Source organism: Taudactylus pleione, unplaced genomic scaffold (assembly GCF_031769625.1).
Source record: "Taudactylus pleione unplaced genomic scaffold, aTauple2 ptg000262l, whole genome shotgun sequence".
Taxonomy (NCBI): Eukaryota; Metazoa; Chordata; class Amphibia; order Anura; family Myobatrachidae; genus Taudactylus; species Taudactylus pleione.
In genome coordinates, this window is record NW_028284664.1 from 1,565,899 (window position 1) to 1,592,405 (window position 26,507).

The 26,507-nt window shown below is 41.4% G+C and overlaps 1 protein-coding gene across 2 annotated transcripts in view; it reads left to right on the forward strand.

Annotated features, from left to right (window-relative positions):
* Positions 1 to 26,507, forward strand: part of EPHA6 (EPH receptor A6) — an 888,766-nt gene that overhangs the window by 788,681 nt on the left and 73,578 nt on the right. For both annotated transcript variants that reach the window (XM_088481055.1, XM_088481056.1), the window contains exons 12-13: positions 1,423 to 1,484; positions 12,558 to 12,767. In XM_088481055.1, coding sequence (XP_088337181.1) covers positions 1,423 to 1,484; positions 12,558 to 12,767 — 272 coding nt within the window. The remainder of the gene's footprint in view (positions 1 to 1,422; positions 1,485 to 12,557; positions 12,768 to 26,507) is intronic.

The following is a 26,507-nucleotide window of genomic DNA, read 5'->3' on the forward strand; positions in this document are numbered from 1 at the left end:
ACAGTACCATGTTCTAATACAGTATGTTCTTTATTGTCTCTTGATTGTTGACTTTGGTTGAATAAATAAATAGAAATCAAGTCATGAAAACATAGATTTTAGGGTAACCGTTTATAAAAGGGGACAATCAATCATTGCTATTGTATTTTAATATACCTGTTTAAAATAGGTATTGGTAGACCTGTTTTTCTCATAATGGGGGAAATGTACCCTTAATCGCAAATATATTGTGATCATCTACCCCTGTTTTCGGTTACATACTGGCATTATAGATGCACAGGATGAAGGAATGCCTTCTTGCCTGGACAGCTCATCTGACTAACAGCTTTCCCTTCAATGCAGAAAGTTCCAGGATTATGACCAGGGTGTTAAAACGCGCATGCGTGGTCATCTACCTGCACATACGCAAGCCGCAAGTAACAGAGAGGGATCCTTCTCCAGGATTTTTTGCAAAAATAAGCCAACAGGCTTCTATAGCCAACGCCATCTAGCTGGCTGATGCCCATGGGGCAGTGTCAGTGCCACCCGCACAGCCCTGAGCTGTGAGCCTGATTCAGACCCGCTCGCAAACGCTTGAGCGATCGCGAGCGGGTCGATGGTGTGCTCTGCGCACGTGCAGCGGACGCACTGCGCATGCGCAAGCCCCGGAGCGAGAGAGAAAATCTCACTACAAAAGGGGCGTCTGTCAGTGTTGATCAACAGCTCGCCCCGTTTTGTAGGCGTGGCTGGGAGGTGGCTTCACAAACTGAGGCGTTCCCAAGCGAACGCCTGCCGTTTGTGGGCAGCCCCACTGACATCACCAGTGATGTCAGTGAGAGAGCTTCCGGCTCTATTAGAGCCAGAAGCCCTCTGGGGCTTGCGGCCACGAGACCCTATCACAAGGGTCTCGTCTCAAGCCCGATGGTCTTGACCATCGCGACCATCATTTGGCCGCTCGCAATAGCTGTGAGTGGTCATCCACAGCTATGCGAGCGGCCAGGAGGCCGCACACAAAAAAAACGCCCAGATTCAGAGCGAGCGCTCTTTCAGAGCGTCCGTCTCTGAATCAGGGCCTCAGTGCGGAGGCATCACTAGCACAACCCTAGTTACAGCCCTATTATTTATATCCCATATTCTATTTTGTGATTGCAAGTGATTAACAAAGATGCCCATAGTTGCACTAATGAAGTCCTGTGCCCGGCCTGCTGAGAACCGGGTCATACACAGCGTCTGTCCGTGTAGTCAGCGAGTAACATTCAGTGACGGATATTTGGCAGCATCCACGCTAGGTAATTTACTTCCAATGTTTTTTCCCCCTGCAGCATGAGACATATGAACTTCATTAAAGTAATACAGATAATCTTTCCGTAACAGCTGGAAATGTATAACCAACCCATAATACACCTTTAATCTTCCTAATGAATTCCTTTGCTGTTTTTGCAGGCAGACCCGTAATGATTGTGGTTGAATACATGGAGAATGGATCCCTGGACTCATTCCTGCGGGTGAGGTGTCATTTTCTGGTGACATTTGAATAAGAAACAATTCTTGGCTAGGATATCTCATAAATTAATTTTTACATAATGTTATTCATGGCTTTTATTTCTTTCGAATATCTGCGTTTCCCCAGGCTGAATTGTGATGATACATTAAACAATGTCTGGCAAATAAAGACCATTTGAACTTAAGAATATAATTGGTTCTAAGCAGAGTTACCATTTAGGAACAATGAAACTTAAAGTATTAGAAATAAGAAATACTGTAGATTTGTGTGCGCTGCCACTGCGGACGCTTCATGCCACGCAAGCTCAGAGCCCGTTTGCTTTTAGTTTCTTAGTGCATGTGCCGTCTTCGGAAGATCACGAGCAGCGCCTATTTTTGAACTTGCGTTTGATCCTATTAGCGCTGGTGCTGCGAGACCTTTTTTTGATGGGGACCTTTGTTTATTAAAATAACTATACATTTCTTTTTTGTGAAACACCAGAAAGGTCTATGTTAATCATCTTCAACGGTTACCTGGCAAAAGGGGTCACACACTCCCATCACAGACACATCCTTTGGCTTGTCTGTGGGGGCTTGCCACTTTGAAATATATCACAGTTATGTTAACACACCTTTAATGTAGATAGTCTATTCTAATAAGTCCCTTTCCTTCCCCTGGTCTGCCTCTGTAAGTGTAGGGAGTTACAAGTGGAAGCTGGGAAAATGCACTTTGCATTGGGTTTTATGCACATAATGTTTTTTTTGTGCAAATCTGCAGTATGCAAAATACATATTAATGCAGAAGAAAGTACTTGTATGCATCTTTACTCTAGATGAGCCCCAGAAAGTTGTAGCACCCCAAATATAAATAACCACTTTAAGGAAGGATGAGAATTAGATGTAGCTGCTACAGAGAGAATATCGGATTTATATGGTATCTAAGAATCTCACTTTATCCCTGTTATATGGAACTGCCGGTGTGTCCTTTGAAGATAGCAAATTCTAAACAAAGAGATAAAAGGATCACTGAACTCTGCGATCACTAGACCATGATATGTAATAAAGTAGCATAAAAGCTCTAACAAACATATAAATGAGAGCAGAGGTAAGGCATCTGGCCAACGGCTGCTTTGTGTGCGGACACACAAGCTTCGGCAAAGTACATGCGATCCATAAACTCTCTATCTCTTTTGTTTGGCAAAATGTCAGTTATGTTTCCAGTGAATTTATCTTATCTAACTCATGTGAGTTATTTTGCACCCAGGATAGGGCTGGTGTAAAATGCCTGCTGACAGCGATGGTGGCTGTTCTCACAAGCGCATGTACAGGAACAATGCAGCCACATACCTGCAACCAACTCTGAATACAGGGAGAAGTCCGCAAATATTTTAAAGAACACTTTGTGGCCACAGACTTGACCACTTTGCTTACCACTCTGAATCCGCACCATTGAGTATATCTATAAAAGTGTCCTGGTGAAAACATAAGATATTCATAATTATTGCTGTTTTACATTGTCTCAAAATGAGCAGCAGCCAAATAAAGTCTCACATTTTAATAAAACTGTGATTTTCCTATGAGATGCAAATAGATGTATGTAAATCACAAAAAAATTGCCATAAATACGCAGTTTTCAGCTCTTTGGTCTTCGCCTTTCAGGGGGTCCTTTCATTATATTAATTATCTGGTAGCCCCGATAATTAAGTATCGAACTTGCTGCGAGTAGCAGCGATGGACACAAAACCATCGGAGCATTTCAACATTGTTCCAGTATGGAGACAGCTGATTCACAAATCTTCTGTCTCTGCCATCCCCTTCACTGTTACTTCTGTAGCAGTGAAAGTTAGCACTGTCAAGTGCTGGTGCGCCAGCATGATCTGGGCTTCACGCAGACACAGAAAGCGGAAGGAGCCGGACACGGGCAGAGCTATTTGCAACCAGGACTCCTTCCCAAAGGGAAAAAGCAGGGGTACGAGAGCAAACGCCATCTGAAGATGGCAAATGTTCCCGCATTCAAGCTCCAAAAATATTGTATTTTATTGAACTTTATGAATTTAGAGCCCCATTAAGTCCATATGGGGACTGCGAGCCAGATCGGGGCTGACAGATATGCAGGAGATTTCAGTGATTTCTCCTGCATTACCTTTATGATGAATGGCCCCGATCCTTAATTTCTACAAAAGTAGGTGAAAATTTTAATTTTCAGATGCTTTTGGAGAAATTAAGTGGTGATGAATAGATCTCTAAATGAAAACAAAAAATTGTACCCCTATCCCCGATTCAGCTTCTGGCCTGGTCCTCTAGTGAGGAAGGGGTGTGGGGCTGCAGAACAAATGTGCAGCTCTCATATTCCTACAGATAACTGGCCCAGGGCTGAGTAGCATCGGGAACTTCCTGGTGCCCCTTCAGATGGATATCGAGAAAATAAGATTAATAGGGACCACACAATAATAAATGGGTTTTTTTTAAATACATACAGAAGAAAAGTGCTCCCATAAATAAAATATGATACTGTACATCCTTGGCCCTTTAACAAAACAGTGTACCATAGTAAAATAAAGAATATAAATATGCCCAGTTAGAATTACATATACATGCCACCATAGATATTACATTTTTAAGTATTGCCCTGATTTCATTTTAAAAAAATACCACCATCAAAAAGTAATTTCCTAACTTTGTATCTTTTACCTACATCCTTGTTCCTGTTGTGATCCAACGTAGTCTGTAGACTTGCTACAAAGAACCTCAGCAACGCAATGAGTTAAAAAAAAAAGGGCTGTGTTTTATCTTCAAGATAAGAAACAAAATGCATTTTTTTACATTTGTCCTAGTTCAACTCCTAGTAGCAACCTGACGCGTTTCCTCTTTATAACGACTTCATCAGAGGTATGTCAACAAAAATCTCTGTGAAGACCCAGCATTATCCATGTACAGTGCATGTCTCTATATATATATGTTAAAAAAGTGGGAAGCGCTCTTTTTAGTGCTTTGTTACTTTACTAGCTATCTAAATGTTGTTGAATCATGGTGCCTCGTCTCTATAGTGTACTATGTTACATTTGGTATCTATATATTTTCTGCATTTCTTATATTTAGATAGATGGCCTGAATAGCTCTTATTTGGTTGAGCAATAAAGCCACTTCCGATGTGATGTATTCCATTCAAGAGCACACATCTGGTGGTGTCTCTTTGCTAGTCCTTTCACTTTGTTGCACCCTGTACTGGAGTTTCTATGCCACACTATCATGATGATGATGAATTTCAAAGGTTTTTAACTGTTATCTCTTGTTATGCAGCATGTTTGATGCCAGGGCCGTAACAAGGGGGTGCAAGCGGTGCTGCAGCACAGAGTGCAGAGCCCTGTGGGTGACACCATCGCTGCCTCACAGCCCCTGCATCTGGACAGCACTGCTAGAATTGCTGTTGCAGTGCTGCCTGGAGCATCCTTTGGACACTCCAGACATGCACACTGCAGCAAGTACAGCTCCGGGCAGTGCTGTAATGCCCAGCGACGGCCCCAACCCCTCGGCATAACATCATACGCTCAGGGGGCGTGGCTGGAACAGAGTGCAATAAAGTCCTGTTACAGCACTGTTTGATGCATTCCACGGTGGAGCGCATTTCTGTCCCTTTCTGTTCCCCTTCTGGTTCTCAGACATTTTACAAAAATGGCGCCATAATCTATCTATCTATCTATCACCTTCATATCTATCTATCTACCTATCTATCTATCTACCTATCTATCTATCACCTTCATATCTATCAATCTATCGATCTATCTATCACCTTCATATCTATCTAACTATCTATCACTTTCATATCTATCTATCGATCTATCTATCTATCTATCACCTTCATATCTATCTATCTATCGATCTAACTATCACCTTCATATCTATCTATCTATCTATCTATCTATCTATCTATCTATCACCTTCATATCTATCTATCTATATATCTATCTATCTACTATAATATAGTATACCTCAAAATTTATTCTATTTTGAAATATTATTATATCTGTGTGTAAACTACCTAATATTATGACCGCAGGAGCTGTTCTTCTACAGAGATTGTGATATAGAACCATTAATCTTGTGTTATTATTTACCGTTAGTTACCGTTAGTACTGCAAAAAAGAATTTGTCAGTCACTGCCATGGCACGGTCTTGTTCCACCCACAGCCATTCTGCAGTTTAACAATGTGCCCATCAGTGTTCATTACACTTCTGGTGACATTTAAGACATCTATAAAACTGTACATAGCGTAAGAAGCATAAAAATAATAATTACTCACAAAATACAGACTTACTGGTTTTAAATACATGTTTAAGGCTTCATTTAACATGCTGTTCCGTATCCTCGCCACATTTTCTTGAGAGAATCTGCAGTGCCTACAAGTACCTGTCTTGGGAGTTATTATTATTTTAAATTTTGGAGGAAAAGTGACCACCACTGTTCCTGCCATATCTTCCATGCCCATGCCCATGTCCATGCTAGCTCTAGCACTAGTGCATCTTGTGGGAGCTGTCAGCTAACAGTAACAGCTGTCCAGCACCTTTCACCCTCTCACTTCTGTTACATCTAACCACCACTAGCTCCTCACCATCACCACCTTCATCGTCATGGTGATTTAGCTTCTATTTCATACAGTGATTTATAACTGCCCCCCAAAAAAGAAGAACAATGTCACCTTTGCAAAACGGCACTCAATTAGATTTCCCCCATGCCTGGTATAATTTGCTTGCTGTAAACTAGACCCTGAAGGTATTGTAATGGATTAAATAGATTATACTCTATCTTAACAATACTGTATATTCCTTACCTCCACATTCTGTTGAGCATAAACCCACAACTGTCACCTACTGTATACTAGCGGCCTGACAGTGATGCACCACAACATCTGATACACCTGTTGGCCTGCAATACAAGCCAGATACTACGCACACTAACTTCAACCATGAGTAATGGTGGGTGTGGAACAATGTTATAGATATAACACAGTAGTATCTATTGTAAACTTCAGCATTTGACCACAAAACATTGTTTACTTAAACATTCAGACCATTTAATGCATTTAACATTACACATTGTATTGTATTGCTAAAATTAGTATCCAGTTAAATTTGTATTATTAGCAAATAACATAATCAGTTGTGTGACGTTTACAGCATCTTATTGTTGATTGTTTTTTATTTGATTTTTTTATTTTTCCAGTTTGTGCTACAGCAACTCCTGCAAATATCTGTCACGTTTCCAGATCCTAAATTACAACCTTAAGTAGATGTGCGCTAAAATGTTGGCCTTGGACTCTCAATTATGTGATTTTGACTAAGTTAGCTATTTATGGTTATGCATGTGGTCGGTGTAAATGTATGTGTCAGCAGATCCCTTACATTTCAATATCCTGGGCATAAAACACCTTCATTAAAATCATAAGGAAACAAATATGGCAATTTCATCATCCCTGACAGGAAGCATGCGAATAAAACAGTGACCCCTTAGCAAGCAGGAAATGAATATGTCCCCTGAGTTAGTATGTTCCACACAAAAACAGCCTGTCTAATTAGACCTGGAACGTTTGGAATCCCTGGTTGTCCAGTGTTAGTTTTTAATTTTATTTTGCAAGAATAATGTAATTGTTAGGCAAACGGCTCCCATTGTCAGATATGTCTACTTTAAAATGAGCAAAAAGAACAATAAACCTTTTATTATAGAAGTTGCTTCTTGGCACAGTAGAAAACGTGTCTATGTGCTCATTTACATGCCCGTATCTGGGATCCCTTATGCCTAAGGTGTTCTTGAATTTGTAAAAGACTTGTTATAATGTCTGTTTTTGTCATGTAAATTTACAGCGCTGCTGCATTATTCTGTGCTGTGTATATCATAGTTTTTCATTTCCTTGTCTTCAGTTTGACAATAGTTCAGACTGAGCTCAGCTGAATAGCCAATACTAGTGAAGCAGAAACATAACTATGCTTTCTCAACTAAGATAGGGGGCAGCCATTTTGTTGGCTGACCTAGTGACCATGAGAATGTAGCCTATCAATTGACTAGAAAACAGTGATATTGCTTAGAGTACAGTCTATTGCTTGACTAGGAATTGCTGACTTCACTGAGGTCAGAGCCGTAACTAGGGTAGTGTGACCAGTGCCATGGCACAGGGCACTGCAGGGCAGTGGGCGCTGTTTGGGCCTGTCAATTTTCCTGTTTATTATCATTCTTACTTGTAGCTTCCTCTTCTTTTATCCCCAGCATCTCCTGGCCTCCTCTATTTCTTCCCTGGCCCTTCCCCATGAGGCCATGGCCCTTTTTCAGGTGCTCTATTATGTCCTTTTTTTAAAAATGGGAGGGCGCCAATGCTTTCTCTGGCACAGGGAACCAAAAAGTCCAGTTAGAGCTCTGACTGAGGTATTACTATTCATGATATGCATCAATTCACAGGATATTTTTTTAGACTACATAATGGCTGCCTCCATAGGAATTCCTTTATGAATCTCACTGGATGCACACTGAAAATGGCACTGGTTTTCCAGCATTATTCCACAATGGTCCCCCCCGTGCTTTTTCTGGTGAATACCTTCTCTCCAATTTCAGGAGAGCTAGAAGTGCTCCTAAGTGTCTAACCATTAACCACTTCATGACCAACGCTTTTAATAAAAATATATATTTTTTTTCACCTAAAATGCTACTTTGGTTTATCTTAGTTTAAAGCTTAGATTAATATTGAAACTCTGGTAACATCAGGGGGTAAATTTACCAAAAGTAAATTTTGGATCAAGTTTAAAATCAACCAAAGTCCAACCAACATCCCCACAAAATCGACCCCAGTGTTTCTAATCAAAATAGATGATTTACCATGATATGGACACCCAGAATGCCCCACATGCTTATCTACCCTGCTATAGGCATCATAATGATGTTTCAGCCAATTGCATATGTTTTAGAAGTTAAATAGACCTTTTCAGATGTGTCTATTAATTTTAGTGATTTGGGGTCCATTTTGAGGCAGTTTTTAAACAGACTGTTAGTAAATAAGAGATTTGTATAGGACTCTATGTTAAAGTACTGATGTTTTGGTCAATGTTCTATTTCAGTTCTATTTCAGATTAAAGTCTATTTTCTGGTGATTTTGAGTTGATTTTCAGTCCATTTTGCATGCAGGAAATACCTGATTTTCAAAATGGACAGAAAATAGACTGAAAATAACATGAAAATCAAAACTGACTGTTAGTAAATATATCCCCAGGTGACATTATGTGTCACTCTACTGTATACGGACCTTTTTATTATGTTGCCTTGATATGCGCTTCTTGGCCAAAGTGCAGCATGAAAGTGTGAAATTTGCCTCAATAAAGTCACTCAAATGTCTCCAACTTTGAACTGGTGCAATATTTAGTAGTAGCAGTTTGCTAAGTGAAAATGGTCTCCATGGAAACACCATTGTGATTGGCTGAGAGTTTCTTGATCCTTCATTCATTTTAAGTGATTCCACCACCGAAATACTGCAGCACGGCTAATTGTTTCTCCACTACATGCTTGCCGTAACATTTCATGAGTTTCATTTCCGCTTTTTCCAAGTTTAACACAAAATTCAATCACACATCTCTGACGTAACCTCACAGACACGTCTTCCTCATCTGCCATGATGTGACGTACAAAGATCTTCCACTCGCTGTGACCAAGCAAACAAGACTACGGCAGTCCAACAGCAGGTTCAGACTCATTGATGTATGAGCTTCACAAGGAGTCTTCTCTCCAATGTGACGGATGGAGGTGGCACTCTGATAAAGAAAGTATTATATGAAGCAAGTTATTGTAGTGTCGTAACTGCACAGCTGGCGCTAAATACATTTTATATATTGTAACAGTGTTATTATTCTGGATAGGTCACTGCTGTATACAGCTTTAAATAACAATTTGCCATGATATTACATATAGTAGCTTTAAGGAATAATAGAGTTAGTATATTTGTACGGAAGGTGTAATGGAAGTACGTATGTGTATACAGAAACACAGAAAATAAAAGGATTAAATGTGTGTCTGTACCCACACACCAGTGGCGTAACTTCATCCCAGGTGACCGGAGGCAAGATAAATGTTGGTGCCCCCCCCAAACTAAAATGTACCACCCCCCAGCACCTATGCCAGCCCCAGCTGCCGCCGCCCCCCTTATGCAGTTCCTTTTATATAATGCCCCCAGTAGTGGTCTGCCTATGTAGTGCTCCACAGTAATGGTCCCCCTATGCAGTACATCCAGTAGTGAGCCCCCGGTAGTTGCCCCCAGTAGTGAGGCCCCTTGTAGTTGCCCCCAGTAGTGAGCCCCCGGTAGTTGCCCCCAGTAGTGAGGCCCCTTGTAGTTGCCCCCAGTAGTGAGCCCCCTGTAGTTGCCCCCAGTAGTGAGGCCCCTGTAGTTGCCCCCAGTAGTGAGGCCCCTGTAGTTGCCCCAGTAGTGAGCACCCTGTAGTTGCCCCCAGTAGTGAGGTCCCTGTAGTTATCCCCAGTAGTGAGGCCCCTGTAGTTATCCCCAGTAGTGAGGCCCCTGTAGTTGCCCCCAGTAGTGAGGCCCCTGTAGTTGCCCCAGTAGTGAGCACCCTGTAGTTGCCCCCAGTAGTGAGTCCCCTGTAGTTACCCCCAGTAGTAAGGCCCCTGTAGTTACCCCCAGTAGTGAGCCCCTGTAGTAGGCCCCTGTAGTTGCCCCCAGTAGTGAGCCCCTGTAGTTGCCCCCAGTAGTAGGCCCCTGTAGTTCCCCCCAGTAGTAGGCCCCTGTAGTTGCCCCCAGTAGCAGGCCCCTATAGTTGCACCCAGTAGTGAGCCCCTGTAGTTGCCCCCAGTAGTGAGCCCCTGTAGTTGCCCCCAGTAGTGATGGCCCCCACCGCGCGCACACACACACACAAAAAAAACACTTACCTTTATCCCCACTCCAGTGCTGCTGCCGTCCATCCCTGGTGTCTGCTCCTCGGCACTATGGGGTGACGTCATTACGTTCCCATGGGAACGCCTCCGTCTGGGCAGCAACGCTCCCGGCCCGCCCACCAAAGGGGGCGTGCTGTCAGTCACCATCGACAACACGCCCCCTTTGGTGCTAGACTGTTGCTATGCGGGTCTCGCGCATGCACACGACGGAGCTCCCGCTCAGCGCTCGCGAGCGGGTCTGAATCAGGCCCTTAGTTCTGAATAATATAAATCCCTGGTAACCCAGCAATCATTTACATCTCTTACTCTATTAGTGGACTAATATTATTGCTAATTGTTACAGTTGGTGACTATACATTTGATTTTTCACACTACATGCCATTGGTCATAAAAGAATAACATCACTCCCTCCCATTGGCCCATTGGATGCAAACGAAAAAGGAAAAGAGTTGTCTTATTGGAGACACTCCTGTATAGAAAAGATTGTTAACTTTATTTAACAGGATAACTCCTTTATTTTTTGTTTTGCATGTTTATAGACGATATCCGAAAGAGCAGCCACTGAAAATATAAGCACTAAATATTAACAAAATATGATTAACAAGTGCATCACAGTTATAATCAAAATATTTCTGTAGGAATTTTATAGATACCAGTGCTGAGGTCATCCACATTCTCCCTTTCATTGGACTAAAGTGTTACTGATGTAGCTTCGTCTATCCTTATGATCCACTATCCTTATATTCTAACAGGCATCTATTTCCCAAGCCAATGCAATCCTCAATGCTCATTCACAACTATATGCTTTTATGCGCCTTTCAAACATTTATAGATTTATAAAAATAGGGGAAATGTGTCAGGAGTCCAGGGGGAAATTCCCCTTGTGTATGTGTCCGGAGGAATCAAAAGTATCACGGATGTAGATAAAACACAGGGTTCAATGCAGGACATAACAGGTGGGAGACACTGGATCAAACAAAGGTCAATAAAGAATTAACCTAGGAAAGACAGTATAGTGCTGAGTTGAGGGCAGAGTCAAAGGCACTTCAATATACACATGGAATGTGCTGCAGACAAAACAGAACACTTGTTTTGCTGATTTAAACAAAGTATTTAGAACAAATAGCAGAATGCAGTTTAGAGCCAGAAGCCTTTAAAGCAACCTAATAAACTGCCATGGAATTCCAGACACTGAGAAATAGCCCAGAAGTGGTGACACAGTGAACAAACACATGGGTTCTAATGATGATCTGGCAAGAGAAGCACTGTGAAGCAGGTATAAATCAGATAGACACAGGTGCAGCCCATAATCAAGACTGGCTTGCAGAATGACAGAAGGAATATGCTGGACAGGCACCACCAGGAAGAGCAGCGCCACTTGTAGGAGAATGGTACTGCGACAGATTGTGACAAAATTAGAGTCATTGGTGCTGTCTCTATCAATTGTACAAACTTATTGTATTTAAGTTTCATCATATGCCACCAGTACACTAGAGTGTGTTGGCAACAGCACATCACATGGAAAACGTGTTTTCATGCATAATTATAATGCAGCTAAAGCGTGCATATGTTTTCATTTGTTTTTATCTATTTTTCAGCACATACATGTATGTGTGAATACGACCTTAGTCATCATGCCTTCCACACTCCTTTTTGCCTTTGGCACAGGATGCTCATTACCAATGGTGGCTGAGGAAACAACACTGATTGTTGATTAAAAAAAAAAATCTAACAAAGTCATTTAACATGACCAAAACTGCTTGTCATGTATAGCTAGTTTTATGCATAAAGCTGATCACATGCAGCCCTGGCAGGTGAATGCTTTATACAAACGCCTGATTTACAGTATCAGTTCAGCTACACAGTGTAATGGTGGCAGTCATGGGTAGAGCCTGTAGGGGAGAAGTTTAACCATAAAAAAAAATCATAAAAGGTAATAAAATAAAGTTATAAATTATTCTAAATTAGCAGCCGGAAGATTAACTATAGCAGATCCAACTACTTAGTCATAATAATTTGGCTTCCTGCAGTTTATGGTTGCATAAATCCTGCGTACATTTGATCGTCCTGTGCCTTCTCCCCATGAGATGAAAACAGAAGACAAATGTGTTTGATATGAGACATTTCTCTAAGCACGGCCATGGAAAGCTAATCTTGCCTTGTAAATGTATTGCAGAAACACGACGGTCATTTCACTGTTATCCAGTTGGTGGGAATGTTGCGAGGGATTGCGTCCGGGATGAGATACCTCTCCGACATGGGATATGTGCATCGTGACCTGGCAGCCAGGAACATCCTCGTCAACAGCAATCTGGTGTGCAAAGTGTCCGATTTTGGCCTTTCTCGAGTGCTAGAAGATGATCCTGAAGCTGCTTACACAACCACAGTATGTACACACGAACATTTCATTATATCATTATAGGGTTTGTTTACGTCATAAATATTATAAGCTATAAGAAAATCAGAGCATTTAGGGTTTTGTAATGTATAATAAGTAACAGGTTTGCATTGATCTATCTGGCATAAATTGCTTATTTGATACACAAGAGACTGTAATCTCTACTTTTCATGTAGCAGTTCTATTTACAAAATAAAAAGGATGTCCTCTTTGTGGGTGTGGTTAACACGGATAGAGGGAGTGGTCTGGTAAGGTCATGGTCAGGGCTGTATTAGTGATGTATTTTTTTATTTTTAATAGATCTGGTAGTGGTACGGTGTGCAGAATATCATTAATATTTGCAAAGGGTTTTTACTTATATGCAAATATCTAAAATAAGTATGTACATATGGAGCAGCTTTTATTGCAACATTAAGCTTCAAATGATTGTCAATTAGATATAAGAAATTCACATATTTTACATGGGAAACAATGGTTTTGACATGTTGAGATATTTAGGGGTCTATTTACTAAGCAGTGTTAGGAGACAGAGTGAAAAGTGATAAGGTGCCAGCCAATCAGCTCCCAACTGTCATTTTTCAAACACAGCCTGTGAGATGGCAGGTGGGAGCTGATTGGCTGGCACCTTATCACTTTTCACTCTGTCTCCTAACACTGCTTAGTAAATAGACCCTTAGTGAAATATCAGATGTCTGAATGGCAGAAGGTGCTATAATGTACTGCTCAGATGAACAATTTACATGTATCTTTTTCTTAGCCATGTAATGTCACATAATGTTTATCTGTGTGTTACAACTTAAGAACAAATGATTTTGCAGAAGACTGTCCCAGCAGAGGCTGAAGCAATAAAGTTTTCCTTATTCAACAAATAGCGGAGGCTGCCAGTATTATAGGATACACAAAGCTTTCTATACTCTTCATGCCTTTGTCACTAGCTTAAAATTCTGATGAAAAATATTAACATTATTCCTCCCACAATTGGATGTGTGTAATTTAATCATTATTTAAAAAGGCTTCTTTTATCATTATAGCATTAGTTACGGTAAGTTGATTCAGATACAAAAGGCCAATATGTATTGTATTTCTTACGGAAATAATTTCTGTTTATTTCTATTAATTCACAATGTTCTTTTAAAATGTCTAGGAGTAGGAGTAGAGGAAAATGTCACTTGCACTATTAAATTTGTAAGGCTTCACAGCTTTTCTTTAAAAAAAAAAAAAAAAGAAATAAGATAATACTGAAAATAGAATAGAATAGAATACAGTAGTAAAAAGACAAATTGCTTTCCCTTAAAATCTTTATAATTAGCCAACACCATTTTAGTTACATTATGGTATGTTGATATATTCATTTGTGAATATTTTTGCGTATAGAGACAACTTTAATGATGATATTCATTTGGATCTTATTCATACACACACAATTAAGATCTACAAGTAGACTGGTCATTAATGTTACCCACGGACATAACAATGTAACGCAAGTTCTAAATGAAATGAAAGGCACAAAGAAAACTTTTTAAATTGATAGTATTGCTACAGAATATTTCAAAATCATAAGCAACCCGCTGACCAGGCTTCAAGAAGGTATTTTAATATAGGGAATAAAAGTTTCAGGGTTCATTACCATCCTGAGCAACCAATCAGACACTCACTTTCACTGTCTAAGTTGCACTTGACAAAATAAAAGCTATATGCTGATGGCAGTGAGGTCACTAGGGGGGTGCGTACCACACTGGGTGTTACCCTCCGAGGTGGGTGACGCCAAAATGCCAACTCCTGCACTGTTACGTTAGTGTGCAGCATCTGGCTCCCAGTCACTGAGGAAAATACGGCAGTGTGGGGAGACGTGCAGTCAGGGTCATAATCTTGAGATTTGATATAAAAATTATTAGAATAATACAAAGAATATATGTATAACTTATAAACATCTTCTTTGTTTACTGTATTCATTTTTATAGTTAACACTCACCAGCTTTGTGGAGCTTCCTGGGACTGCAGGGAGATGAGAGATTAGGCAGAAACAGCTCAGCCTCACTTCTGTATAGTCAGACACTGCTTGCAGAGCTGGGGGCAGGGCCACACCATAGGTAGTTAGCTGCATAGAAAGAGAGCTAATAGAGGCATGCCTCTGAGTATGGGAAGCATGCCTTGAGTACTGATGGACACTTTGGATGTGTCATGTGCTCAGGAAGTGCACTACAGTGTTTAGAGATCGGAGCTCAGCAGCAAGACAAAATACAGTGATGCAGGTAGGGGAATCCATGGACACTGAAGCTTAGTGTAGTGAGGGGAGAGTTAAAGTACAGTGAGTTGGGGGTGAGACAGGCTCCCAGTACTCAGACTCATCTCCCCAGCCATTGACCTCACCGCGCATCATTGGTCTCTGTGGGCAGCTCGGCATCTCTGGGAGTGCTGCTCACAACCCCCAGAGTGATGAAAACGGAGGCGGTGTGCCGGTAGACACACCCCTTATGTGCAAGACCATACCCCTTAATGTACGCACATGCCAGAGACTTGCTCAGGGGATCTATCAGCCGCACTAGGTGTCACCTACCTCAGCTGCATCACTAGGGAGGGATGCGGGTAGCCGAGGTGTGACATCAGAGTGCTGATTGCTCCTCAGTGACAGGAGCCAAGTGCTGCACTGTAGCATTACGTGCAGCTTTCGGCTCCTGACACACTGAGGGAGCCAGCACTGTACACAGACTGGTCCCCAGGGGCAGTCCGCATCTCTGGGACCCCCAAAGTGACTAAAATGGGGTTTGGGACCCGAGGCCACACCCCCTAGCAGCAGATGCCACGCCCCCTTTTTTGCAGTCACTTGTTTGGTTTTCTAACTTTTCCAGAGAGCTGCAGGTCATTTCCTTTACTGCAAAGGAAAACTTGGTGGACTTAGGTTAAGTACAGTACCTGTATACATTCCAGTGAACAACAGGACATCAAGTGTCTTTACTGCATGCAAACTTGCACATAACTGAAGAAACAACATGGCCAACTGGAGGTTTCCAGGGCAAAGACTGGTTTTCACAAAGGTCACTTTTCTCAATCATGGAACTGTACATATCTACTTACAGTATTTTGCATTTTATATACATGAAAAATAAATGGTAACAATTTGAGTATTCTGATGAGTACTGTTCTTCTGCAAATACAAGATTTCATTTCCACTGGTTAAAATCTTATGCTGAGATGGAGTAGCTGAAAATTGCTCATATTTGAAAGTGTTCCTGAGTTAGAAGAAAGACTTTTTAGCCCTGTAGGGGCAGATTTTCAATAATGTTTCAATTTCTTACAAATGATATAATAAGCAATAATCTGGGGTGATGTTTTTACTTTTGCAGAAATGTGCCCTTCAGTCATGGTCATAAATATCTGGAACATGTCAAGTGATCAATGAAATTGCAAAATACATATTAATCTATATATGCAGAATGGGCCTAATCTAGAGTCGGTCATACATCCAATTTTGGGTGGTAAATATACATATTTCCGTACTGCACAGGTTGTTATCTAACATGAGCTTTTATCTAGATTTGAGCATATCTGAAACCTGCAATTCCTTACGCTGGACGATTTTGTGGGTCATGTGGGCCTGGTGTAAAGACACTTGAGGAGGAGGAGAATGATGATGATGATGATGATAACACCAGCAGCGCTGTCTAGCTGTTACTGATTGGTTGCTTGTGTATGGAGCCCTCTAGCTGATGGTACTCTATGAAGGAAGATCCCCACTTGATTTCTAAAGTGGCAAATGATGGATATTGAGGAGTTTGTATTTCATTACAAGGTTTTCATTTATTAATAACAGTTTCAAAACACTATCTTCTCTTGTGTATACGACATAGAATGACAGCACTGTTCCTTTGTGTTGGATGTATCTTGAGATATATGCGACTCATAATACATATGTAAGTCTGTAAAATAATATTTATGACAAAAGTTTTACATATACATTCAATATGCATCAACCCCTAAAGTAGTCCCCAAAATAAACTCTATAATAGGTGCAACTGTGATTGAAAACTGACTGTACGGCCATATTTTCCAGGTTATTAAATGAACCGTAGTCCTGTAATGTCCTTGACTCAGACACTATTCTGGTCCATGTATCGCTAAATGACATACTCTAGTCAGGTCTACTGAGACCAGGCCGAGCACTTGCAGTTTTCTTGCTATTGATTATGTGAACGGCAATGATGTGGCACACTGCCATGTTTCTACGATCTGCACTGTTTAAACAACCTCATAAATTAACTTATTCGGATGTTTATTCATTTTCACATTTAATTATTGCCACTGATTTATTCATTAGACAGCTCACCCAGACGCTCTCATTCACGCACTCACTGCTTTGATTGTATACAATTGTATTATTAGAGAACTAGGGACGGCTGAACTACATTGTATTGTTGTACAAGCGTTTCATTATTCACTGAAGATATAAATATTATGGGTTATCATTGTACTTATCGTTCTATCTACAGTCTCCTTTCAAAATATATTCTAGTTCCTGGTACAGTTATAGTAGCAATTAATTAATTGTTCTGAGTTACTCGGTTCGTAAAGGATACTGATATTATAATGGTCACAGTGAGCATCTATAATTTTATATATACAGTCAGGTGCATAAATATTGGGACATTGACAGAATTTTCATATTTTGGCCTCTATTCACCACCACAATGGCTTTGAAATGAAACAAACAAGATGTGCTTTAACTGCAGAATTTCAGATTTAATTTGAGGGTAATTACATCCAAATCAGGTGAACGGTGTAGGAATTACAACAGTTTCTATATGTGCCTCCCACTTTTTAAGGGGCCAAAAGTAATGGGACTATCAACTCAAAAGCTATTTCATGGACAGGTGTGAGCTATTCCCTCGTTATTTCATTATCAATTAAGCAGGTCAATTTTGGGACTATCAACTCAAAAGCTATTTCATGGACAGGTGTGAGCTATTCCCTCGTTATTTCATTATCAATTAAGCAGGTAAAAGGTCTGTAGTTGATTCTAGGTGTGACATTTGCATTTGGAATCAGTTGCTGTCGACTCTCAATATGAGATCCAAAGAGCTGTCACTATTAGTGAAGCAAGCCATCATTAGGCTGAAAAATCAAAACAAACCCATCAGAGAGATAGCATAAACATTAGGTGTGGCCAAATCAACTGTTTGGAACATTCTTAAAAAGAAAGAATGCACCGGAGAGCTCAGCAACACCAAAAGACCCGGAAGACCATGGAAAAAAACTGTGGTGGATGACAGAAGAATTATTTCCCTGGTGAAGAAAAACCCCTTCACAACAGTTGGCCAAATCAAGAACACACTCCAGGAGGTAGGTGTATATGTGTCAAAGTCAACAATCAAGAGAAGACTTCACAAGAGTGAATATAGAGGGTTCACCACAAGATGTAAACCATTGGTGAGCGACAAAAACAGGAAGACCAGATTAGAGTTTGCCAAACAACATCTAAAAAATCCATTACAGTTCTCAACAACATCCTATGGACAGATGAGACAAAGATCAACTTGTACCAGAGTGATGGGAAGAGAAGAGTATGGAGAAGGAAAGGAACTGCTCATGATCCAAAACATACCACCTCATCAGTGAAGCATGGTGGTGGTAGTGTCATGGCGTGGGCATGTATGGCTGCCAATGGAACTGGTTCCCTTGTATTTATTGATGATGTGACTGCTGACAAAAGCAGCAGAATGAATTCTGAAGTGTTTCGGGCAATATTATATGCTTGTATTCAGTCAAATGCTTCAGGACTCATTGGACGGCGCTTCACAGTGCAGATGGACAATGACCCGAAGCATAATGCAAAAGCAACCAAATATTTTTTTAAGGCTAAAAAGTGGAATGTTATGCAATGGCCAAGTTAATCCCCTGACCTGAATCCGATTGAGCATGCATTTCACTTGATGAAGACAAAACTGAAGGGAAAATGCCCCAAGAACAAGCAGGAACTGAAAACATTAGCAGTAGAGGCCTGGCAGAGCATCACCAGAGATGAAACCCAGCGTCTGGTGATGTCTATGCATTCCAGACTTCAGGCTGTAATTGCCTGCAAAGGATTTGCAACAAAGTATTAAAAAGTGAAAGTTAGATTTAGGATTGTTTAGTTTGTCCCATTACTTTTGGTCCCTTAAAAAGTGGGAGGCACATATAGAAACCGTTGTAATTCCTACATCGTTCACCTGATTTGGATGTAATTACTCTCAAATTAAATCTGAAAGTCTGCAGTTAAAGCACATCTTGTTTGTTTCATTTCAAAGCCATTGTGCTGGTGAATAGAGGCCAAAATATGAAAATTCTGTCAATGTCCCAATATTTATGCACCTGACTGTATATATATACTGTCTTCTTTTTAATACAATCAGATCAAGCACAGTCATATGTTACTAAGAGCGGACAAGTATTTCCCATGCCTTTGGCTTTAGGGTTGATTACAGAATGTCCTCATCTGTAATAGGGCTCCCACCTGTACCTCCCCTAACTCTGATCTCACTGACCCAGTAATTCTACCTATTCATGCAGATTCCTTTCATGTGGACACATTGGGGATGATTTGGATACAGATGGGGCTTATTTGGATACAGATGGGGCTGATTTGGATACAGGTGTGGCTTATTTGGATACAGATGGGGCTGATTTGGATGCAGATGGGGCTGATTTGGATGCAGGTGTGGCCATGTATCATTTGCCGCAGTCACACCTGTAACTTTATGCTAGTGCTGCTACAAAGCCCTTCCCTGATGTACAGCTCTATGGCAGGTGCAGCTTCTCCTTTCTGAGTATTGCCTCCTATGTAAGCAGTTGAGTGTCTCTGTACGTGACCTATCAGCAATACACCCGCAACGCACCTGTGACACTCCCATAAGATGCTACCTCTCCCTGAGGCCTTTTAGCCACCTCCCTAGTACCTCCTTGTCGCCGACCATGCGTCCGAATCTGTACTGCGTCTCTGAACAGGCACCATTAGGATGCAGGCGCGATACAACCATGACGCATGCCCAGACATAGAACATTGCTCCACTGCGTCCAACATCGCCGCTGCGTTCAGCTCAGCATCAAACAACACATCTGATGTTTGCTTTTATTTCCTATACAGGGTAAAGGAAATAGAGTCTGGTCACTATGTGCAAAGCAACAGTTCACTCTTTCATAACTGTCCCAAATTGTCATTCTTGCAGTAATGTGCTCAAATACTATTAAATAACAAGCAAGCTCTTATCATGGCCTGTGCCCTTTGTGTAAGAAAATGTTGCAGCAAACATCCGAAGCCATGTATTCATTATAGCCACATATAGTATTGCACTAAGGTCACAGGTTACCAAGTGTTTGGGGTTCTATTCCTTGTGGTATATGAGTACTTATAGAAATGCTTCTCTTGCAAAAATGATATCTTATATATAAAATTCATTTGTCTGTTTGTTTGGTTGTCTGTCCGGTTAGGCATTCGGACACCCCTGCACCCATTGGAATGAAACCAACACGAGGTGGTCCAGTTGGATCCTGGGCAGGTTTTAGTGGGGTTAGGTCCCGGTCAGACCTCTCGTTGGTGTACGCTAGGCAGAAGTTTGACCCAGGGGCATTTTAAGAGAGGAGGGGGCCCATGTGCAGACTCAGTGCGGGTCCCCTCATCTCTCGTGCGGTGCCGCAGAGTCACAATGGTGCAGTCAATTCTAGCTTAGTGCCAGAATCTACTGCGCATGCGTGACTCTCTGACAATATGGCGCCTGCGCCGCTTTCCCGGGACAGCAGTGTCATCATCATTTCATCATCATTTAGTTATATGGCACCACAAATGTTCCGCAGCACCTTACAAAGCACATTAACAAGTTGTAGAGAAGCGGAGAAGTGACTTACAGAACAATACAATACAGGACCAGGACATGGATAATATATATTGCTACATTAGTGACCATAACACCCAGATAAGCAACAGAGCATAAGCAACCAAGTGTTAGGTGCCCTAGTGGTGAGTAAGAAGTAAATGAAACTAAAGTAGGGAGAAGTACAAGAGGGTAGAGGGCCCTGCTCGTAAGAGCTTACATTCTAAAAGTACACCGCATGCGCAAATCACTGGGAAAATTGCCACCATTTTTTCCTGTGATTTTTGCTGCTCTGCAATGTCGGGCCATTATATTGATACGCCCCTGTGGGGAGCATGTTCTGAGCCTTCCACTGGATGGATTTAGACGAAAACTTCACAGAGGGATGGCAATTGGTCTGAAGTGCCTAGTGGAGAGGTTGGGGTCCCGGTCGGTCCTCACGGTGGAGTGCAACGGGAAGAACTTTGACCTAGGAAGCTTGTTCTGGGCCGGGTACTTCAGCTAGTTGGCCATAAGTGCCAATGGACTAGTGGAACCCGAAAAAGTATGATGAGAAATTATTTGGGTAACAAAGAAAACCTTGCCAGGACAGTGGCCCTGCACATACGCATAGTCAAATTGTGTCAATCGGCCAAGGAGGAGCATGGAGTTTGCCATGGAGGCCTCCATAAAAAAAATGGCATTAGCTAATGGGGTCAATCTTTCTCTCTCTCTCCCCCTCTCTCCTTCTCTCTCTCTCCCTCTCCCTCTCTCACATTTCTAGGAAGGACAAGTCTCTTGTAAAGAAGTATAACCCCACTCACCTTAAATGGTTGATGTATTTGTTTAAACGTTATAATATTAATAATAATAAAGCAAGGACAGTATTTAACTAGTAGAATGTAGATATCAATTTTTATGAACCAAAATAAAATCGAAGGACAAACAAACCAACAGGGATAACGTGAGGGAAGGTAGTGATGGGAAGACGGGGGTGAAAAGTGAGTTGGGGAACATAAGAGGTAAAAATTATTTATAGTAAGAAAGTTAAAAAAAAGGAAGGGGGATGATAGTATGGTATGTATATACCAATCCAATCAAAAATTTATTAAAAAATAAGAATAAGAATATAAAAGTCCTTCCTTGAAAAAGGCTGCCGAAGACGGCAGAAACGCATTGGACACTACAGAAGAACACCAGCATCACTGTGGACCGCGAGTGACGGACAACAACCACGTCTTAAGCCACGCGATAAGGTAAGCCATGACTATGTGCTTAACAAGGGAGACATTGCCGGACGTGGGTACGTGACGGCTTGTACGGTATCAGCGGCGCACCTGCTGCCTGTACAAACCTGCACTATATCCCAAAACCCCGGCAATTATCCCCTTTAGCCAGGACTGCAGGGATCGCTGTATACACTGTCGACCATTGCAGTGTGGAATAGCGCTATTTCCAGACATTAACAACTATTACAGACCACCAAACTACATTGGGATTATTTACCTGAACATGAACTTTCCTGGTCAAAAATTATGACATATTAAGTCACAGCAACTCAAAGTGTTACTTTGTTTCTATGATATTTATCTGTCTGGTAACTTTTTAACAATTGGACTCCATGAACTATTATATTCTTATTTTTTAATCAATTTTTGATTGGATTGGTATATACATCTCCCTTCCTTTTTACTTTCTTACTATTAATAATTTTTACCTCTTATGTTCCCCAACTCACTTTTCACCCCAGTCTTCCCATCACTACCTTCCCCCACGTTATCCCTGTTGGTTTGTTTGTCCTTATCAATATTTATGAACCAAAATAAAATCTATCTACATTCTACTAGTTAAATACTGTCTTTGCTTTATTAGTATTAATATTATAACGTTTAAACAAATACATCAACCATTTAAGGTGAGTGGGGATATACTTGATTACTATAGTCATTTAATTGGATTTATGGACTAGATTCCATTCTCTTAAATTTCATTATACACATCAAGATGAGCCCTATATAACTAAACGTTTACAGTATTGCTAGGAATGGAGGTGGTGACTCATTTAATATAGCAGCTCCCGGACCCTTGCCCCAATAAATTAGCATAAGCACAACACTTATTTTTCTGTATTCTTATAAAGAAGTGCCTGCTGTAAATGCCTCGTGCAATCCTCATGCCACTAATTTGGCTAATCTACATTAGTAGTTGTCATGATGTTTCAATAGATAACTCAAAGTGTGACTTGCTCAATACAGAGATATCATAATTATAATCTTACATTGATGCATTTCTATTTATTAATATTGATATCATTTAATCAGAAAGTGATATCTAAATATGTTTTTCTCTGAATAATTTGAATATGTGAGATTATTAGTCAAGATAAAATCACATAGTTTGAACATGTCAGCACAAACTGAAATGGTACCAAATTGAGCAGATTAATAATGTCAAATGAAAAATGTGCAATAATGTGTTTGAGATAAGACTGGCAATGATGTAGCTTGGCAATGCATAGTAAACTGAGGCTTGGAAATAAGTCACCCATTGTTTGAATCTTACACAATGCTAATTCACTCACTTAACTACTAACTAGAATTAACCACACGGACACCTATGTGGAATTAAAAGAGGACACAGCCGAGATGTATTGATCAATTTGTATTAAGAAAATGGAGGCAGTAAAAAAGCAGTGCTCCAAGGCCACAGCTCGGCAAATATATTTGACTAAATAAGTAAGAGGTGGATCCCCTCCCGGCGTAAATTGGCCTGAGGTAGGACCATTCACCCTTAATTGGCATAGCCTCGACCTTTCCATAAGATGATGGCCCAGTCCCACCCTAAGGGGAATGACCAACTCGCCGCTATCAAAAGGCAAATGCTACCCAGGCACTCTTACGCTATAATAGGCCGCCTAGGAGCACTGCTTCCCGCCAGGCTGCACCTCCACCTGTTGGAAGGAAAAATTTTAAATTGCACAGTCTTGAACAAAATGTTCAAGAATTGCATACAGAACAGCTTAGACAGGTGGGTGGGGTTCCAGAACTGGAAAAGAGGAAGATGGCTCCTCTTCCAGATTATTTATAATGAATAGTAGGGGCCCTGCCCTTTATTGCTGCCATAGGCTATTATTTTGATGGACACAATCCTGGCTACGCCCCCTCCTCTCCTTTAACCCCTGGTGAGCTAGTAATATTCCATCACTAAACAGGGTGCTTATCTTTCCTCAAACTTATTCAAGTATTCAGATCTATTAAGTCACCCATTGTTTGAATCTTACACTATGCTAATTCACTCACTTAACTACTAACTAGAAATAACCACACGGACACCTATGTGGAATTAAAAGAGGACACAGCTGAAATTTATTGATCAATTTATAATTCGAAAGATGGTGGCAGTAAAAAAGTGCTCCAAGGCCACAGCCCGGCAAATATATTTGACTAAATAAATAAGAGGCGAATCCCTGCCCGGCGCAAACTGGCGTGAGGTAGAACCATTCGCCCTTAATTGGCATAGCCTCGACCCCTCCCTCAGATGATGGCCCAGTCCCCCCCTAAGGGGAATTACCAACTTGCTGCTATCAAAAGGCAAATGCTACCCAGGCACTCTTACACTATAATAGGCCATCCAGGAACACTGCTTCCCGCCAAAGCTCGACTCAAAGAGCCGAGCCCCGCCACCCATCAGGAAATTATCACCCAACAAGGAAGACTGCAATGCCGCCCCAATCCTGAAAAATGTGTGCCAAACTGATCTGGTGGCAAATCTAAAGCAAACAAACAGTTGTGAAAGACCCTTGTAAAGTAATACCTAGATAATGTTGTCTGAGTGACATGGATGAGCCAGCGTGCGCTGCCTGGGGGCCATAACCCATTAAACATACGGCCAAGCTGACTAGGATTGGTGAAAGGGTGTGCTTGAGCTGGGATCGCCCTTTAGCAAACTGTTCAGTTTATTAATCCATGAATACGACACAATTATAGGTTATACCGAAAACTTCATTCTCAAACAACAACCCGTTGATGTCTAGCTCATCTTATTTGATAACAACCCGCCAATTATAAAGATCCCTAAATAAGCTAACCAAAATCCCAAATGAAAGAGTTGTGCCTTTAAATAAACCGATGCGATACCCGATCCTGTAACTAACGGCTCCTTTAAAATTGATAGTTCAGTAGGTCTTTGCGAAATCACTTAGAATGAGGCGCTCCACCCCTGACCTCTCCCTACCTTAGCTCATAAAAAAACATCAGTTCGCAACCGACATACCAGGAAACTTTGCAAAATAAGGAAACGCTAGACCAAGCTTTGCTCGTGCTATTTCCAAACGATTCTAACAGGTGTGTATGGAATGGCAAACCTCCCTTGCCCTCATAAGCCAAGAAACCTTGCTAAACATTACAAGCCGTCAACTAAATCCTAAGCATACGCGAAGCCAATGACATCAAAACAAATTAATTAAATTCTGGCGCTACAACCAGCAGATATTAACAGGACCAGAGTAAGCCGTGTATTTCAGCAAAAAAGGGGGAGACCAGCCCCCGAAACCCAATTCATGGACAACAAGACAAGAACATCTGCTATCCCGTACTCCACTCCCGGAACGTGACGTGCCCTAACATCTATGCTCCTGCGCAAACACACAATGAGGTGAAAAAAACGCCTAAACAAATGCAAAGCCGGAGGGGACTCAGCCCCATAAATATTGATAGCATGAACTACACTCAAGATATCTCTGCATAACACAATCCTACTGCTGCCGAGTCCGGTAGCCCAGATTTCAGCTGCAATCATGATTGGAAAAACTCCCAAAAACAGCATTTGTCAGTTAGATCTTGCCGCATCCATGAATCCGGCCAAATTCTCACGTACAGCCGCCCTCCAATAACTCCCTTAAAGCAGCTTAACTAGACGCGTCCTTCAAACAACTGAAACCAATAATTATCCACCTGAGCAGGTAGCCAATTCTAACTCCGTTGAAATCCGGAAACATTGCCAACCAAACTTGCAGATCCACCCACCGGTCTCGAGACAAGCCAAAATGGCGAGATCTTGAATCCTGGCTATGCAGCAGTCCAAGCGACGACAATTTCCTGCCCGTGGGTACTACTCTACAATCAAAATTCACTGCCAATAAGCGATTGCAATTGCCTAAGTGACACTTCCCCAATAATTCCCCAATTCACTAACTTTATCCAAAGGCAATCGGCAAAGACCTAGCAAAGTGTCTATATCTATTCCCAGATAGGACAAACACAGAAAAGATACGGAGTGAAAGCGGCATTAAACGAAAATGTATTCGGTATCCACTTTAGCCAGGTGAGCTCACTCGCCAAAACTTTTCACCCTCTCCAGTGCCTACTCGAAGGTACAGCTCTCAGCAAACTGCCAAATCTAAACATGTCGTTACCAGATCACCGTTCTGGGTAGGAAAATTGCTGAATAAATCTAAACTTGCCTGTTACCCTCTTAGGTACAAACCCCAAAGGTGAGGTACAAAATCCCCTCCCAGGGAAAGACCAGAAATAGCCACCCATGCGCTCTAATCTAAAATCTGCTTCCCATTTATTCCAAACGACTTCTGGGGGATTGTGTATGGACTGAAAGTTCAGTTTGGAATACGATTTATATATTGCGCATTAAGAGCAAAAGAAAACTGCATTAAAATTCCCCTAACGCTATGAAATACCCCCTCGTCCTGCACCACCCATGTGGCTATATTACTGGCCGATGGCCATCACCACACAGCCCACAGAATTCAATGTACCTACGCCCGACTCCCTGTTGCAGTGGGCATTACTGAACGCATAGCCCTCACCGCGCCCGGTACTTGAGGAACTTGGACAGGCTGGACAGTGCTGCCTCCATGCTATCGTGGAACCCATAGGTATGCAGGACTGCCGAG